Source organism: Elephantulus edwardii, unplaced genomic scaffold (genome assembly GCF_000299155.1).
Source record: "Elephantulus edwardii isolate Elephantulus edwardi_28Jun2011 unplaced genomic scaffold, EleEdw1.0 scaffold00028, whole genome shotgun sequence".
Classification (NCBI taxonomy): domain Eukaryota; kingdom Metazoa; phylum Chordata; class Mammalia; order Macroscelidea; family Macroscelididae; genus Elephantulus; species Elephantulus edwardii.
The window spans coordinates 6498215-6512030 of record NW_006399778.1 but is presented as its reverse complement, the minus strand read 5'-3'; the positions used below and the strand labels follow the sequence as shown (position 1 = coordinate 6512030).

Genomic DNA, 13816 nt, shown 5'->3' with positions numbered 1-13816 from the left:
TTTGGAGAGGTCTCTGACAGTAGACTTTCCCAATACAATTTGTCTTTTAATTTCTTGGCTGTTGGTACCAAGAGTGTTGATTGTGGAGCCAAGCAAACTAAAGCTGTTAACAATCTCAATCTCTTCAGGTGTGTATAACAAAGTAAAAGAGTGGCAATACAAACTAGCACAATTATGTTTACGGCAATATCATTTACAACAGAACAGAAAAGAGTTAGAAACAACATAAGTGTCCACTGATAAATGAATGGGTAAAGAAACTGTGATACATCTGAGTAGGAACCAGCCCATAACTGTCACTCCTACAGTGTAGTATTAGCTTAAAGTTATCTTTTTTTAGTTATTACCTTAGCCCCTTCTGGTATCCAGCTATCTTAACTGCAAACACAGTCTTACAAAATAGCTGTGAGATTAGGATAAGAGAGTCAGTGCTTCCCACACTGGGGAGCAGTACTTGAGAGAAACTGGAGCAAGACCCTAGTGGTGAGACTCTGGTGATGGTGAATGCAGGTTACCGGTAACATTTTCATTCTTAAATTGGCTGGTGCAAACGGTTGAAGTGATTGGCTGCTGAGAGGTGGTCATTTATTTGAGTCCATCAGTAGTACCTCAGAAGCAAGCTGTACTATCTACTTGTGAAAAGTCAGCCATTGAAAAACTTGTGGAGCGTTGCCTTATTCTGACACACATAGGGCCTCTATGGGTCAAAAGGGACTCAAAAGCAACTGGCTTTATTAACTAACTAGGCAGTCGGATCACAGACTAAAAAAAAACTAAGGAGAAGGAAAAAATATCTCAAAGGTTATCAGGGTGGACTTTTAACTCCTTAAATAAATTTATTCAAGTCCTACCATTTATTAGTTATGTGACTTAAAGAACAATATTTATACTCTTAGTGCATCAATTTCTTCATCTCTAAAGTGGTGGTACAAACCCTTCTTCAGAGGCTATTGTGGGGATCAAACACTTAACTGTATTGATCCAGTGCCAGACACACAGCAGACACAGTGAGTGCTAGGTGCTTTTCTTTAGAGGTCTCTCTTGCAGCCTGTCCTCTCCCAAGCCAGGCTGCATCACTCACATCTGGATCCCACAGATGGCAGCATCCTGGGAGCTAGAGGAAGGACACCTGTCCAGACAGGATCGTTCCACCCTTGTGGTTTCACAGTTAGTATGCTTGGTTGAGTCACAGAGTCTCTCATATCTACACTGGGGTTAATACTGGGCCTGTCTGGTGATATTGGGAGGGAAAAAGGAACCTTTTTGTTGTTGTTGTTGTTAGGGTCTTAGCCCTTGACCTGGAACAGGGAGCGGGGGTGTCCTGATACACAGCTATTCCCTCCTCTATCTGCTTCTCCTCCCTATCAATTCCAGATTGATCCTCTTGAGTATCTGCCTTTACCATTTTCCTTTCCCATCAAAGGACTTAAAATGAATCTCATCTGCATGCAAGGACTGTAAGTCTGCTTCTTTCTCCAAGCTTCTCTAGATTAATAGTGGTACCTGGGCTACAGGCTGAGAAGATCCCAAGGCTTTGTCGCTTGGTATTACTTAAGCTGAAGGAACTGAAGAACAAATTCAAACTTCAAGTCGCAATATTTAAGGATGCTTTGGGAAGAATATTAAATGATCCAGGAAACATTAAAAGAAGAGGGAAGGAGTATACAGAGTCACTGTGCCAAAAGGAATTGGCTGACACAGAAGAATTTAATGAAAAAATGTATGAGCAAGAGCCTGTGGTGTTTGATGAAGGAAGAACTTCAAGCTGTTCAGAAGGAATCAGCATCAAGTTTGGTATCTGGTATGTTTTTCTCTCAGTCCAGATCCCTCTTTAGCGAGTGCCATACTTTACGCAAATAACATACAGATTAAAAACTTTAAATCTGTGCAAAAAAAAAGAAGGAATCAGCAAAAAACAAGGCACCAAGAATTGATGGCATACCAATTGATAAATTTCAACAAACAGATGCTGCCCTGGATGTGCTCACCAAGTTGTGCCAAGGAATCTGGAGGACAACTACCCGGAAAACTGAATGGAAGAGATTTATATTTGTTCCCATGCCAAAGAAAGGTGATCTGACAGAGTGAGGAAATTATCCAACAGTATCACTGGTATCCCATGCAAGCAAGATTCTGCTGAAGATTATCCAAAAACAATTGAAACAGCACATCAACAGAGAACTGCCAGATCCGCAGGCTGGGTTTAGAAGGGGTCCTGGTACTAGGGATATTGTAGCTAATGTCAGATGGATATTGGCTGAAAGCAGAGGGCACCAGAGGAATGTCTATCTGTGTTTCATTGATGATGCAAAGGCATTTGACTCTGTGGATCACAATAAGCTGTGCCTTACTCTATAGGAATCCCAGAACACTTGATTGTGCTTATGTGAAACCTATAGTTGGACCAGCAGGGGGTCATCAAAACAAAGCAAGGAAACACTGCATGCTTCAAAATTGGAAAGGGTGTATGCCAGGGATGTGTCCTATCTCCATACCTTTTCAATCTATAGGCAGAACAGATCATCTAGGAGGCTGGACTCTATGAGGAGGAATCATCAGGATTGGAGGAAAACTCATCAATAACCTGTGACACAACCTTGATTGCTGAAACGGAGTAGAACCTGAAGCATTTGCTACAGAAGGTCAAGGACTGCAGCTTTTAATATGGATTGAAGCTCAACAACAAGAAAACAAAGATTCTCACCACTGGGCCAATTGGCAGCATCATGATAGATGGTAAAGAGATTGAGACTGTCAAGAGCTCTAGTTTGTTGGCTCCATTATCAACACTCTTGGTACCAGCAGTCAGGAAATCAAAAGACAAATTGCATTGGGAAAGTCTGCTGACAGGGACATCTCCAGAGTATTGAAGAGCAACGATGTCAGTCTGGAGACTACTATATGCCTGGTCCAGGTGATGGTCTTCACAATTACATGCTATGCATCGGAGAACTGGATAATGACTGGGGATGATAGAAGGAGAATTGATGCCTTTGAGCTGTGGTGCTGGAGAAGAATATTTAAAAATACCATAAACTTCTGGGAGAACAAACAGGTTTGTCCAGGCTACGGTGAAACCAGGCTGCAACCTTGGAGGCAAGGATTCTGAAGCTCTGGTATATTCTGGACATGTTGCAAGGAGGGACCAGTCCTTGGATAAGGACATCAAGCTTGGGAAGGTGGAGGGACAGCGCAAGAGAGGAAGACCCTGGATGAGATGGATTGATTCAGTGACTCAGGTAATGAGTATAGGTGTGTTAGAGACAATAAAGTTGGCTAAGGATAGAACAAGGTTCAGAGCTGTTGTACACAGGGTTGCTATGAGTTACAGGTGACTCAGTGGCACATAACAACAACATCCAAGCTTAGTGGGAAAAAGTTCCATGATCATAGAGTACTACTTGCCACAGTTTTGCCCCCTTTGGGGCAAGCAGGAGAAGGAGGATATGGAATCACGTGTCCCTGCAGGGAACTGTACAACTCCTTTGTTCCTGGCTTACAGAAAATTATTCTGTTAGTCTAAAGCTTAGTAGATTTAATCCACCCAGAAGCTTTAAGGAAAGTTTCTGAAAAAACAAAACACAACACTAACAAAAACAAAAGAAAAAACAAACCCAAATTCATTGCCATTGGCAAAGAAATTTTGTGAAGCCAGACAACTTTGCACCACACAAGGTCACCACAAGTTGGAGTCGACTTGATGGCAACAGGTTTGCCCTTAGGTTTTAATATGTAGGGATAACTCTAAGCACCGTATCCAGACGCACCTAAGTTCCATCACCTGGCTGGGAACACCACGTGACTAAGGGCGGCGTTGCACAGCTGATAACTATAATTGCTGTAAAAAAATGATACACCTGTAAAAAGTTAAACTGGCAAAAGTTGTGTGATATATTTACAAGGACCAAGAAAAATGACAAAAAGGAGCTGCTGCATTTGTTTCTATACACCAAACACTTCCTGGGATCTGGTTCTTTGGTTTGAAGGTCATGGTTCCTGGGCCAAGGTTTCATGAGATAGCCCAGGTAACTTGCCTAATAGTATGTGTAGTGTTTCTGTTCTACCTCCTAATTTAATACATGGCAGATACACAGGATATAAACAGACACTTCACCAAAGAAGACATTAAGATGGCAAACAAACACATGAAGAAATGTTCAAAATCCCTAGCCCTAAGAGAGATGCAGATCAAAACAACTATGAGATATCATCTTACCCTGGTAAAAATAGCAAAATTTAACAGAACAGCAAGCAACAAATGCTGGCGAGGTTGTGGAGAAACTGGAACCCTTATTCACTGTTGGTGGGAGTGTAAAATGGTGCAACCACTCTGGAAGGCAGCATGGAGCTTTCTCAAAAAGTTGCAAATAGAGATACCATTTGACCCAGCAATTCCACTACTGGGAATATACCCCAAAGAGACCATAACTGACATCCAAGCAGATATATGCACACCCATGTTTATCGTGGCTTTGTTTATAATAGCAAGGAGTTGGAAACAACCTAAGTGCCCATCAACAAACGAATGAATAGAGAAGCTGTGGTATATTCACACAATGAAATACTATGCTGCATTGAAAAACAAGGAACTCATGCAATATTATTCAAAATGGGTGACTCTGAAGGACATTATGCTGAGTGAAGTATCCCAGTCACAAAAGGACAAATACTGCATGGTGCCACTGTTGTAAACCAGGACTGACCTTGGGGTTGGGGAGAGACTGAGAAAGGTGGGTTCAATAATGTATACAGCACTGAAACTGATGAAGGAGAAAACTGTTTAAAAGGGATATATGATTAGGTATTATTGTCATGACAGGAGCCCAGAATGAAGGCTGCATAATGGAATGGACTTGGGGTAAGGGATTGTATAAGAATTTTTCTTTTAGTTTTCAAAGAGCAGAGCAAACTTGGGGGAGGTTGGGCAGGGAGAAAAGTGCTACAATGAATGAATGAAAATCCAAAGTCTATAAACTTTCATTAAAATGAATTTTTAAAAATTTAAAAAAAGAAAGACAAAAATAAAAATTCCAAGTGGCTATTCAAGTCAGGAAATCAAAAAGTGTATCGCGATGGGAAAGTCTGCTGTTAGGGACCTCTCTAAAGTACTCAAGAGCAACGGTGTCTCTCTGGAGACTAAGGTGCGCCTCATACAGGCCATGGTCTTTGCAATCACTTGTTATGCATCAGAGAGTTGGACAATGACTAGGGAGGATAGAAGGAGAGTTGATACCTTTGAGCTGTGGTGCTGGAGAAGAGTATTGAATGTACCATGGACTGCCAGGAAAACAAACAGATTCATCTTGGAGAGGATTAAACCAAGCTGCTCCTTGGAGGCAAGGATTCTGGGGCTTCGTCTGACATACTTTGGACATGTTGCCAGGAGGGATGGGTCCTTGGAGAGGGACATCATGCTTGGGAGGGTGGAGGGATAGCGCAGGAGGGGAAGACCCTCTATGAGATGGATTGATTCGGTGACTGGGGTAATCGGGATGGGTGTGTCAGAGGCAGTGTGGTTGGTGCAGGATAGAGCAGGGTTTAGGGCTGTTGTGCATAGGGTCGCTCTGAGTCGCAAACGACTCGATGGCACATAACAACAACAACAACAACAACAACAACATTCAAGGCACAAAAATTCAAGGTCTTTATTTGCTGGGAACAAAGGAAGAAGGAGAGATAGGAGGAGGAGAAGGGTATTCCTTTGACATGAGACCAGAACTGGATGGTGCTCAGCTACAATTACTGAATATTTTGACCCAAGGTTCCAGAGAAGAATTTTGATCAAAACAGAGAACATTCAGAACAGAATTTCATATTCTCATTTACTGCAGACATGGAACCATTGAGACTATATGAATTACTGAAAGCACTGCCCTTTAAAACCTGTGAGCCTTAAACCAAAACCATTCCCTAAAGCCTTTTTAAAACCAAATTGTTTCATTTGACCAGTAAAAAGGTCTGCCTTGAGCTTTATGCTCTTTTAAGAATCATCTAAATGGATTAAATTGACAACAGTAACTTTAAAGATTAGATGGGAACTTTGTTAGGTTGTTGTTAAGTGCCATTGAGTTAATTATGACTCATTGCAAAAAAAAACCCAAAAAACAAATTATGACTCATCACAAGCGTATGAACGTGTTGGAATGCTGACCTATCCTGCGCCATGGTCGTGATCTCTGTTCCTCAGTCTGCTGTTGCAGTCACGGTGTCAATCCATCTTGAGAGTTTTCCTCTTTCACTGACCTGCTACCTTTCCCAGAGTGATAACCTTAGGAGGCAGTAAGTGCATGTTAATAGGGGAGGAACGACTCAAAGAGAGTTATGGTTGTTGTTGTTGTTAGGTGCCATTGAGTCGACCAGGACTCACAGTGAACTTATGAACAGCAGACCTGAACCCTTTCCTGTCCTGGGTCATTCTTACCACCCCTGCTATACTCGAGTCCACTGCCCCAGCAACTCTGTCAGTCCATATCGTAGAGGGTCATCCTCTCTTTTACTGACCCGTCACCTTTCCAAGCATGATGTCTTTCTCCAAGGACTGGCCTCTTGTAGCCACATGCCCAAAGTACGTGAGACAGAGTTTCACCATCCTTCAAGGGGCACGGTAAGAATGGTTATACCACTTAAAGAATGTAATCCATGTCACTCACTAAATGGTCCATGTGAAAACTGTTGAGCTAATGACTATTTTGCTGTGCATATCTCAACAACAAAACATTTTTTTTATTTTTCAAATCCCATCAGTTGGCTCTCAGCCCTACCCCAATGTTGCTCTGAGATTCACTTCCTCCCTGGCAGGCCTATCACCTTGCACTGCTGTCTTAATACCATTCCTACTTCCAGACCTTTACCTGAACCTAGCATGCCCCTCTTACGTACCTGCAACATGCCACCTATCCCAGAAGCACACGGAACCAGTGAACGGTGCCCACAATGAGCGTCACCATCTTAGAGAAGCCAGACTGCCCCGCCCCAGATTCCCATCCCACCTGCCCAGCACTCCCTCTACCTTTGATAGGCCACCAAATAAGTCACATTCTGGGGGTTGCCAGGTCCTGGGAGCCACATCAGGTACACGTCAAAGTTCTGGGAGAACAGCGTCACGTTCTGTGGAGGGGCCAGGCGGGATCTCCCTGTGAGGCAGAAAGAGGATATGAAACTGCGCCCTCCGGAAGGGGCCACTCAGCTGACCAATGGCATGGTGGGCAGTGAGGTGCTCACCCAGGGAAGAGCCATGAGTGTCCAGGGTGGCTGAATGGGAGGGGACATTGCGTGGAGAGAGGACCCAGAAGTGAGAATTCCAGGCACAGTCCTACCATGAACTTCCTGTGCAGGTTTCAGCAGTCCCTTCTCCTCCTGTCTGTACCAGGAGGGATCTACAGGGTTTTAGGGTTCTAGTGGGACACCACAGAACATGGTTCATCTGATAGACTAGCCTCCCTGCTGGCCTGCAGCAAGGACAGCTCTGAGGGACTCACGGAGAAGGGGGTTCTGTCACGTTCTCAGTCTTGTCCCCAGAACCTACAGAAGTGCCTGGTACAAAATAGGTGCCCAGTGGATAGTTCTTGGGTGAGTACATGGATATTGTGATAACTCAGATTATGCTAAAGATGAAAGTGTTTAACACTCTCCAATTGCTTCCATCTCACTCAAGGGGGAAAAAAAATCCTCAAGGTGATACTCACCCCTTTCTTCCTCCTCTCCAAGCATTCTGGCCTCTTTGTTGTTTTCAGAGCAGCCAGACATACTCCCACCTCAGTGCCTTTGCACATGCTGTTTGCTAAACATGCTGTTTGCTGTGTGCTGGATGTCTACTGGGTTCACACATTTGCTTGTGTCATATCTTTACTACTTGAATGACACTAACTCAATGATACTTTCCCTTACCTTACACTAACTCACACTCTCTTCCTTTGCACCTCTCATTGCCAACCTTTATCTTCTGAGATGTGTGTCTGATTGCACCTCTACACAGTCTTATGCTTTGCCCTCAGAATAAAGTCCATGCTCCAAATCAAGGCCCAGTCATTTCACTGACTACTATCCTGCAGGCCCTAGGCTGCAGCCAATCTTCTGCAAGGCTGTTTTGAACCCAGTTGTCTTGGTTCCCTGTCTGGCACTCACTGTCTACTTCTTGAACATGTTTCAGTCATGGCTGATGAAGCAAAATCAAAACAGACTCAAACTCTGAAAAATTTGGGTGAAGCAGAATGATAGCTGCAATGGGAAAAACTGTGGTCAGAGCCCTGGAGTGGGAGACTTAGAAGAGACAGAGTGAGCCCTTGCAAGAACCTGGTGTGGGAGAATGGATTTTTGTCCGGACTGTAGAGAGGAACACACATTCAGAACAGCGAGGTCAGCTGCCATCTTTGAGCAGGGCACCCTTGTTTCAGATAGTACTAGTCAAGAGATTCTCTTCTATGCAGTGTGCATGCGGCCTTTGTTTTCTAAGAGGGAGACTGAGTTTCTAGCAGGGTGTCAATCTGTAAGTTTTCCTGTTCCAGTTACCATTCCAGTTTTTCCACATTTTTACAAATTTGAGTCTGTTTTGGTTTCATTTTGCTGGTCCTAACTGAATCAGGAAGAATTGGTTCAAAGCACAGGCTTTAACTTTTATAGTTAACTTTCTAAACTTTTGATTCAAATGTAACAACTCCAGGGAATCAATCTCCTTTAACACTTCTTCACACTAGATCAACAGTGGCAAATATGTACTGTGTCCTAACTATCAGGCATTTCTCTTATTTATTTGTGTTTGCTTATTCAGCCTTCCCACAGCTCTAGGATCCAGTGCTGCCGAGTTGAAGGTGATTCACACTGACCCTCCATTGGACTTCCAACACTGTGAATCTTTACGGAGGAGATTGTCTATTTTCTCCCATGAAGCAGCTGGTGGATTTGAACCCTTTCAATTAGCAGCTTGGCGTGTTATGTATTATGCAGCCAGAGTTCCTTAGACCGCTAGGTAGTAGTTATTAGTTAACTAGATGTTATAGGGAGCTAACCAAGGCCCTCTCAACTAGTAAATCATAGAAGTAAATTCAGGCATATCCAGTTCCACAGTGTGAGCTCACTTCCTCTTCTAACGTTTCAGGAGGATTGTTCTGTTTTATTCTTCCAATAAATATCTACTGCTTATGGTTCTATTGAGCTTGAGTGGTGTAGTCCCTAGGGAGCTGTACTGATAAACCAAAGATGGTACCTCTCCAGTGGTGGTTTGAATTCATCAGTGACAGCGAGGGAGAAATACAGTCTCCTCTCATTCAATTCATAGCCTCTGAAAACCTGCTGGAGGGTCAGCTATGAGTCGATTCTGACTTGACACCAATGCATTTAGTTGGTCACTATGTAAGGACCTGTGTTGGCAATGGGTTCTCAAAGAGGAATATAGCTGATTCTTGGCTTTCAGGAGCCCATGACCCTGTGGAGAGTCCAGTGCTAATGTGTGAAGTGTCATATGGCCTATGATGAAATACAGGTAGCGCAATGATGTTAGAGAGGGATGGGACAGTTCTACTGAGGCCTCAGCTCAGCTCCCCAGCTTGGGCTGCTATCCCTTGATCTTGTGGACAGAGGGCCCTGCTCCAACCACTTCTTGAGCCTCCAGAAGGATCTAGATCACCTGTCTGGTGCTGTCACTGCAACCTAGCTTCTGAGCAGATGACCAGCAGGAGACCAAAGACTGCTGGCCTGCCATTTGTAGGGCAGTGTAACCCAAGATTTGTGATTAGTCACAAAGGAAAAAGAGTAGTTAAAATTGCTACCCTCCTGGGTGCCAAGCACTGGCTAGGCATGTCATACACAAAATCTCAGTCAATCCTCAGGACAGGCCAGCCTCTGAAGGTGATGTATATCCATTTCACAGATGGAGGCTCAGAGACAGATATTAATTAACTGTCAGAGATTACATATGCAGTCTGTGTGGGAGCCAGGATTTGAATTTGGACCTGGCTGCATTTGGAACTTAACTATGACACTACAATCTCTGTTATATCCATTAAAATCCCTCAAGGCCCAACACAGCCAGGTCTAGATAGGAAAACTATTGAATATGACCATGAAACAGGGACTCAAAGGATATTCCTTCCTTCTCAATTTTGAGACTAAGCATCATAAGGTTGGTAGTATTTTGCACCCTCCAGGCCACCTCATTTCCCCCAACAAGTCCACTGTCCTCCATGAGGTTAGGAATGCATGAGGGTTTGGGCATCACCTGCTGACACAGGATGGTCAGCTGCCTGCCCTTGCCTTAATCTTTCCTGTACTGTGTGTCTTACCTCCCCTTTCTGTTCTAGGCATCTCCTTGTTGCCTCCCTCAACTGCTCTGAGACTTAATTTCTCCATCTGAAAAGTAGGGGAGGGAACAGTTTTTATCTCTTAGGGCTTAAATATATTCCACAGAGGGTTGTACCGCTGACCTAAGGCTCTGATTCGGCAGATTCAAATCTATGAGGGGCTGCTCTGAAGAAAGATGGGCAATCTTCTCTCAGGTTATTTACAGCACCGGACCTGTTGAAGATCAGCTATGAGTTTATTTATCGCCATGGAAACCTGATGAAGGGTCAGCTGTGAGTCAATTTATAGCCTTGGAAACTGCACAGCAATGAATTTTGAGTGAAAGTTTAAGTATGGCAGAAGGATGGGCAGTCTCCACCCATGTCATTTATTGTCTCTGAAAACCCACTGGAAGATCAGCTAAATACTATCGTTTATCATTATTATTAGATTGTGCACCAGGGCCCTTCCAGTTCTTCAATTGTCTAAAACCACAAAAAGGAGTCCTGGTAGCACAGCTGTGAGTAACTGCTAACTCATAGGTTGGTGCTGCTCATTGGGAGAAAAATGTTGCAGTGTGCTTCTGTAAAGATTACAACCTTGGGAGCCCTGAGGGACAGCTGTGCTTTTTCTACAGGGTTGCTATGAGTTGGAATGGCTCCCCAGCAATGGATTATTAAGCAGATATCTTGGGACAATTTTGGGAGCAATCATTGTAAGTTTAGGAGTATTTAATACCCTGAAGGACACCTATTTTCTAGTGGTAGCCGCACTCAAGAGGGAGGGTAAGAGGATGGCAGCTTGCTAGGGACACAGGAATGCCTGAGCAAGCCAGAGCTTCATCCTTGACCTGACCCGAGGCCTGGGAGCAGCTTTGGCCAGTCCCAGACTGAGGAAGCATCGGAGACGACTGGCCTAGGTATTATGCAGAGGGGTAGCCTAAAGGGTGATGAATGCTGCCAACGCAAAGGCACAAAGTTCGAACCCACCAGTAACTCCGCTGGGGAAAGGAAAGATGGGTAATCTCCTCCCTTTGCCATTTATGGTCTCTAAAACCCAGCTAGAGCGTCAGCTATGACTTGGTTCTGACTTGACAGCACATAGCAACAAGGCTTTAAAATAGGAGCCCTGGTGGCACAATGATTAAAGCAGTTTGGCTTTAAGGTTGGCAATTCATATCTATGAGTCACTCTGGGCGGGGGTGGGGGGACTCCTTTCTTAATAATTACCGCCTGTAAGCCCTACTCTGTTCTACAAGTTTAGGGCTTTAAAAGAAACCTTTAAAAACACTTTATAAATGAAGGAATTGGTTTTTAAACGTCTATTTCTCTTCTATTTTTTAAATTTAAATAAAATTTTTCTTTTATACTGGTTTACTTAGAAAGTTCGTATACATTGTTTTTCACTTCGGATCCTTCCCATTTCCTTTTACCTACCCCTGGCTCTTACCCATCAAATTGTAAGAGGAAGCTGGATTCGGTTCCTCCAGGAAGGACTTTAAAACTCGGGTCCCCTGCGTCTGCGCCCCCGCCCCGCCCTCGGGCCTCCCCGGGACCCCCACTTGCGCCACCGGGTCCCCCAGTCGCCCCGCTGTCCCCACCGCGCCTTTACCTTGTCCTGGGGCGGACTGCAGCAGGCACAGGAGCAGGGAGGCCCACTGTCCAGTCCCGGCCATGTCGCTCCTTCCGCGGCCCGCAGCCGGGCACCAGTCGCCTCCTCCCGCCTCCTTTCTCAGGTAACACGACCCGCAGCCAATGGCTCGGGCTGGACTCCGAGGGGACACCCCCTGGGGCCGCCCCGTGGCTGCCGAGAGAGGGTTAGGCACTGCTCCAGACACCTAGGAAACTACTTGTTTATCTCTTTGTGTGTGCACCGAGGCAGGAGAGAGCCGAACAGCTTACGTTTGAATAACCCAGAGTTAGATTCCACTACTTGTTCAGCTGTTTCTCACTCACAGCTGCTCTCTGTTGGTTTTGGATGTTGTAAATATTAATAGATGGAAACTGCTGCGCTTTCGCTGAGGAGCTCTGGTGGACTAGAACTGCCTACCTTTAGGTTAGCAGCCCAGAGTACTACTATATCCAGGGGTAGGTGTTTCAGTATGAGACATATTGTTAGGTGCCCCTGGATTGATTTCCACTCAGAGCAAGGCCATGTGACAAAGTAGAAGCGCACTGTAGCCATTGCTTGGTGCCTTTGTTTCTTCCAATTCCTTTTGATGCTTTTTGTGTCTTTTAGTATTTTACCCACAGAATCCTTCAACATTACAAGAGAATTTAATTTCTTAAGTTTGAGAAATTCTAAGAGTGTTCTTCCCCCTTACTTTTTTTGATTCCAAGCTTTTGAACATTTTGTCTTAGTGAATGGCCCATCAAAACCCTCTGTTCAACTATTTTTTGTTATGTTGTGGATTTTTGTTTAAATGATATTTTTATTTTGTACTGCTTTACTTACAAATAGTTATACAAACAGTATAAATTGTTTTTACACCGGGTCTTTTCCATTCCTTTACTCATCCCTTCCTCCACCAATCAAATTGTGCGACACTATGATTAACCAACTCCAACCTAATCCCCACCCCCATACTCAGCCCTCTGCTCCCCCCATCTTCAGATCCTCATACTCTTTCTACAATAATGATCTTATACAATATTTGTCCATATGGGACTGAGTTAGTTCAGTTGGCATAATGCTCTCCAAGTCCCTCCCAAGTTAGGTAATAATTTACAAAATCATTGCTCCTGCCTGCTGCATAGTATTCCATAGTGTGAATATACCATAATTTCTCAGTCCATTCGATTGTGGTTGAACATTTGGGCTGTTTCCATTTTCTTGTGATGGTGAATAACGCTGCTATGAACATTGGTATACAAGTCTCCGTTTGCACCTCAGTTCTCATTTTCTCAGGGTATATTCCAAGCACTGGAGTAGCTAGGTCATATAGAATTTCTATGTTGAATTTTTTTTAGAGGAAATGCCAAACTGCCTTCTAGAGTGATTGTACCACCAACAATGTATAAAGGTTCCTAACTCTACATTCTTTCCAACATTTATTATTTGCTGTCCTGTTAAGCTTTGCCACTGCTACTGGAGTGAGACGGTATCTCATTGTGGTTTTCATTTGCACCTCTCTTATTGCTGATGATTTTGAGCAATTCTTCATGTGTTTGTTGCCCATCCAAATATCTTACTCTGTAAAAAGTCTTTCCATGTCTTTCAGCCATTTTGTCATTATGTTATCAGTCTTTTTCTTGTGGAGGCCCTGCAGGATTCTGTAAACTTTTGATATGAGACCCTTGTCGAAATAGGACTGCCAAATATTTTTTTCCCAGTCAGTAGGTTTTCTTTTCACTCTGTCAGAAAAAGTTGTTGGGGTTTTTTTTTTTTAATTTTTCATAATTGAATTTATTTGCATAATAGTTTTCATCAAAATTCATTCTGAAACCTCTCAGTGTCAGCACAAATGTTGAAAAATATCAGGATCTATTTTGGGGCTCATTTTCTTTTCAAAGAGTGACTGTTTCATATTTATTTGTAGTCC

The 13816-nt window shown here is 43.7% G+C and overlaps 1 protein-coding gene across 1 annotated transcript in view; it reads right to left on the bottom strand.

Annotated features, from left to right (window-relative positions):
- Window positions 1-11950, bottom strand: part of IFNLR1 (interferon, lambda receptor 1) — a 44754-nt gene extending 32804 nt beyond the window's left edge. The window contains exons 1-2 of the mRNA XM_006883655.1: window positions 11887-11950; window positions 7010-7133 (exon numbers count right to left, since the gene is read on the bottom strand). Of these exons, the coding sequence (XP_006883717.1) occupies window positions 7010-7133; window positions 11887-11950 (188 nt within the window). The remainder of the gene's footprint in view (window positions 1-7009; window positions 7134-11886) is intronic.
- Between the last annotated feature and the right edge of the window lie 1866 nt (window positions 11951-13816).